The sequence below is a fragment of the Epargyreus clarus genome, unplaced genomic scaffold, assembly GCF_041222505.1.
Source record: "Epargyreus clarus isolate Ecla_fem2 unplaced genomic scaffold, WU_Ecla_fem_2.2 ptg000013l, whole genome shotgun sequence".
NCBI lineage: Eukaryota > Metazoa > Arthropoda > Insecta > Lepidoptera > Hesperiidae > Epargyreus > Epargyreus clarus.
The window spans coordinates 1,947,778-1,953,247 of record NW_027332221.1 but is presented as its reverse complement, the minus strand read 5'-3'; the positions used below and the strand labels follow the sequence as shown (position 1 = coordinate 1,953,247).

At 32.8% G+C, this 5,470-nt stretch overlaps 1 protein-coding gene across 1 annotated transcript; it reads left to right on the top strand.

Annotated features, from left to right (window-relative positions):
* The first annotated feature begins 961 nt into the window (after positions 1–961).
* On the top strand, positions 962–3,424 carry LOC140746653 (uncharacterized). Its single transcript, XM_073078769.1, has one exon. The coding sequence runs from the start codon at positions 1,937–1,939 to the stop codon at positions 3,305–3,307; it is 1,371 nt and encodes a 456-aa protein (XP_072934870.1). The 5' UTR covers positions 962–1,936; the 3' UTR covers positions 3,308–3,424.
* Positions 3,425–5,470: the final 2,046 nt, after the last annotated feature.

Sequence of the window (5,470 nt, the reverse complement as noted above, 5' to 3'; positions counted from 1 at the left end):
AATAATTCGTTAGAATTTATTTTACGCGTTTGAGTTTAATGTTAAGGGACTAATTCTTTTGTTTAAATGGTGTTGTAGAAAATGTTGAATCTTATAAAGACAATACGACCGATCGATTTTGTGTAAAATTTTGTTTAATTAGAAAAGTGATAGTAATGCAAAAGAGGTCGAAATTGAGTACGGTTGAAATAAACTATTCATCATTAGTCTTTTAGTTTTAGCGTGGTGAATAACCTTAATACAAGTTAATCAGGATTGGCCGAGCGGAAATTCTAATATTCGCCGTTTGTTTTTCTGCCTTACAGGAACAGCACACGAGGACGTTTGACTTGTCACGATGGCCATGCCGCGGATGGCCAGTGGAGGGTTGGTTCGAGTGCGCTAAGTAAGAGATGGCACTAGCTGGAGAGACATCAGGGGCGGTTTGTCGATACCTGCTGCAAGTGAGTGGTCGGGGAGCGCGCGTGGTCCATGGGTGCCACAACGCCACAATTTGGACCGCCGAACCTTCATTTCTATTTTTTGTAACATATTATTTTCTTTAAAAAAAAAAAAAAAAAAGATGCGTATGGGCGGATGATCTTGTAAATGAGAACTTTGAAACTGTAAAGGCATTGTGTTGATATAACTGGTTTTCATGATTATTTTATGTATGTGCGTTCACGTGTGTTCTTGTTAAATATTATAATCCTATCCAAATATCCTTCCTAAAACGCTGGCTGGCCACCATGTGTATCCTTGATCCTGGTCTTGTTGGCTAGAACCCAGCATGGGTGATGCCTTGTTTGTTGGCTAGATCCCAGGATGGGTGATGCCTTATTGTTGGCTAGAACTCGTGATGAGTGACGCCTTTTTTATCGACGGGTCCCAAGAACAAAAACTTATGTAAATATAAGTCGATTTTTAGTTTTTTGATCAAATGTATTATGTATCATAGTAGCTATATGGTAGGTAGTGTAATTATTTTTTAAATAGGGTTTTTACTTTATGAAATAACCAATCGAACATTGCCTTATCTAAGAAATAGTTCAACGAACAACGACGCATCGACATGTAAGAACTTGTTCGTCGCGGTAAGCACCACGCGCATCGCGATGTAGCGTCAGACACGAGTTTGTACTCCTCAGTGGCGGTCGATTTTGGAGGTTCAAACAAGTTTTCAATTGTGAGTCAAATTAATGACAAAAGGTATAAATACAGTGTCACAGTGTATTTTTTACGATGTCTGCATTGTCAAGAAAGAAAAGAATTTTGAATTTAGCACTACAAATGGATGAAAGTAATTGTTCTGATCCTACTACAAACAGAAATAACAATGAAGAATGTAATAATCTTGGTAAGTAATTGTTTTATTTTTTCAAGACGCACGTATTTTAAAGATGGCTCAGGGATTTTGTATATAATACTAAATATTTTAAGAAAAAATCGAAAATTATTATAATTACCGTCGTGTGTGATTAAAGTATGTTGTTCTACGGTAATAATTTTTTTTTTTTTTGTATAATTTGTTGTAATAATTTCATTCTTTAGAAAAACTACACAATAACATTTCATTTTGTTATATTTATTTTTACGACATTATTTTCACATACGTTGTTGTTCAGCCAAAGTTCTTCTAAACTTTTCAAACGTATGTGCAGATAGGATGTTGTTCTACGTAAACTTAACATGAAAATATACTCGTATGTGATAACAAGATTTTGTTCTTTGTAAGAACTTTTACATGAGACTTTTCTAAACAAAAATACACCATTTAATACTATCCTTTTAATTAAAATTATTTATTTTTACTAGTGATAGGCTAGTACTCAAGCAAGGTAATAAAATTCAGTAGCTATATTGTTTTCTATTTGACTTTATTACAGAATCTGCAATTGAACGTGACAGCAATACTAGCTCCCCGTTACCGTCCGATGCCCAAAACATTATCGTCGAAATGGCAGAAGTATATCATGCCGTATTTGATGACACTAATCATACAGAAGTACCAGAACTACAACTTGAAGCTACCGAAAATAATACTCATACCACACGTCAGCAAGTTGTTTCACCCTCTAACACCAATACAACAGTATCTGAAAAGCAGCATAAAATTACTGAAAATACCATTTCTAATACCTGTCATCAAGTGGGAACACCACCTGTACCTTTTTCACAAGATCCGTATCCAGAAGAAGTACTTACTCCATTGAATATAGAGGTGACTTCTAGTTTTAATAATTCACCAGCGTTATACCTAGAAGAATTTGAAGAACCAGCTGTTGCCACTCCTTCCACTTCACATATCACATTAGCTACACCAATGCCCTCTCCAATAAATGTACACAGGAAGTGTGATGATCATTTTTGTCCCGACCATAGTTCTTGGATAGATTCTATTCAATCTGTAGGTACTAGTGTTTCGACTTTGACATCAACACAACAAAAAAAGAAAAGATCAAGAAAACGATTAGTGAATAAGGATAATTGGTCTGACGTAAAACGAAAATATTTAAAAAATCTCGGTAAAAGCTATGTGTCAAAAAGAGGCAAATTCGTTGAGGATAAAGTAATGGGAAAACCTTGCAGTTGTCGGTATAAATGCGCGGAAAAAAATACTGAAGACCAAAGACTGAAATGCTTCACTAGGTTTTGGAAACTTGGTAGTTCAGAAAAACAATGGGGATTTGTTGCAAAATATGTAAAAAAAGCTCCTAAATATAGATGTCTAAACCGCAGTACTCTTAACAACCGTCAGTTTACATTAAAGTATTTCTTGCCAATTAAATCTTTAAACGCCGATGCAACTACTATAAACGTCTGCAAGACCATGTTCTTGAAAACACTAGCTGTTAGTGAAAGTATAATTAAAACTACATTTAAAAAATATGATGGTGTGGCAGATTTTGAGGAAGACCAGCGAGGCAAACACAACCATCACAAATCTATCATTAATAATGACATGATAAAGAGTGTGTGTGACCATGTAAATTCATTTGTTCCCGTTGAGTCTCACTTTATTCGAAAGGACTCGACCAAGTTATATCTAGATGGTAGTCTCAGCATAAGCCGAATGTTTAAACTGTATAACGAATGGTTCGATCAAAACATATACGCATCAAAAGCAACGACAGTACGCCAGTATAGGGAAATAGTGAATAAAAATTTTAATCTTGGTTTTCATATACCTAAGACCAGTGTGAAGTTTGTCATGCTTTTGCAAATAATCGGACACCTACAAATGACGAAATACAAAAACATAAAGTACATATGGACGCAAAGAAAACTGCACGTACCATTAAACAAAAAGACAAACATGATGCTATAGAGTCTCAAGGGTCCATTGTGACAGCAGTTTTTGATTTCCAGAAAGTGTTGACTTGTCCGCATGGCCAAATAAGTATATTTTATTACAAAAGAAAACTATCTGCCTTTAACTTTACAGTTTTTAATATGGGTCAAAAGAAAGCAGTGTGTTATATGTGGGATGAAACAGTAGCTAAACGAGGAGCTAATGAAGTGGGAAGTTGTTTGTTAGATTTCATAAAAGATAATTGTACAGAAGGCACAAAAGAATTTCGTTTCTGGTCAGACAATTGTGCGGGCCAAAATCGGAATAGATTTGTGTTTTCTGTATATTTATTTGCAGCAAAAAAATACAAGGTGTCTATTACACATCGTTTTCTAGAGAAGGGACATACCCAAAACGAGGGAGATAGTGTCCACGCCGTCATAGAGCGTTCGTCTCATTCCAAAACGATTTATACTCCCGACGAATGGCGCCTGCTCGTGCGATGGGCAAAAACAGAAGGAGAACCTTATTAAGTTAAAAATATGGTACAGGAAAACTTCTTTAACTTTAAAACCCATGTAAATGACAAACAATGGAACAAAAATTTAAGAAAACAAAAAATATTGTGGACTAAAGTTAAAGAAGTTTTCGTTGACAAATCTGAACCAAATAAATTGTACTTTAAGTATGATTTAAATGAAGAATCTTATGAATGCTTAGTTATACGAAACGATACAAGAAACTCATCTGTATTGCCTGTCTTGGAGCGTGCTTATTCTTCACCACTTAAGTTAACAAAAGATAAACATAATGATTTGGAGAGCATGTGCAGAACAGGTGTTATAAATGCCACTAATGCAATATTTTTTAGATCTTTACCCTACAAATCTAACAATGCTAATGACGACTTAAGTGATGAAAGTGATGAATAATACTTTTATTTTATATTTTTCTTTTATACGAGAGACAGAGTCTGGTTAAAAATAAGACTGATTAAAACCGTATTAAAATAATAATACCCAGTTGTTGATTGCTTAAATTAGTCGAAGTAAAATAAAGATATCTGATTTTCTGATTACACTGATTACTTAGCATTGAATTAAATACAAAAATAGAGAACAATTTTGTTATTTTAATATGTTGCGATAATTTTATAATGTTACAAAGGAATACATTTAGTTTGCTACAAGAGTTTTTGACCTTTTTTCAAGTATTTTTTTAACTGTTTGTTGGAGATCGTTTTTGAATACTGTTAGTCTTTTTTAAGTTTTTTTTTAAGTGATTTATAGGCATAAAGAACATACTCACTTGTTTTAGATATTAAGGTAATTGTTAGATTTCTACTGAATGTTATAAACTTTTGATACATTTAACTAGATTATGTCAAAAATTGATTATTGATTATGTGTACTATTTTGAATTGTTTAGAATGTTGTTAATTTTCTTTTGTTTTTGAGTTTAAACATATTTTTAAATATCTATTTGGAAAAAATATTTCCAAGCAAAACTGTGATTCAATTTGAATAATAAATAAGTGATCAAATCAAATGGTTTTCTTTCTTACTACCTACATTTAGAGACAACATAGGTTTGGACATTTGCAACATAAGACATAATGCTGTAGGCAAATACTGATGTACACCATCTCTTGTACACATACAACTTTTTGTTTTTATAAAGATTTCATACAACAAAGTCGCATGTGTGGTTAAGTCTTAGTTAATTCCAAAAAACAAACTCACATCATTACATAAGAATCATTTTTAAATAAAATACATTTTAAAAATAAAACATTAGCAAGCAAAAACAAGTAAACTAAAGAAACAAATACCTTTCACCATAATTTTCTACAAATTTTATTTTTTTTGCAACTTATTTGATTCGCGTAACTTTATTGCTTCGCACTGCAACTAGACAATATTGAAGATAGGACTTTGTTCTTAGGACCCGTCGTTATGATATCAGAAGAAAGAAGAAAGAAGAAAGAAGAAAGAAGAAAGAAAGAAAATATTATGTTGTAATGTTTTTGTTTGTTTGATATTATGTTGTAATGTAAAACAGCGCAAGGGACGCGCTGGAATCAGTATGGCCGTATGGGCGCAAATCAGTATCTTATGTTTATATTATAACATTTAATGTTTAAAATAATTATTTATGGGTGTAAATCTGTATCTTACGTTTATATTATAATATTTAATG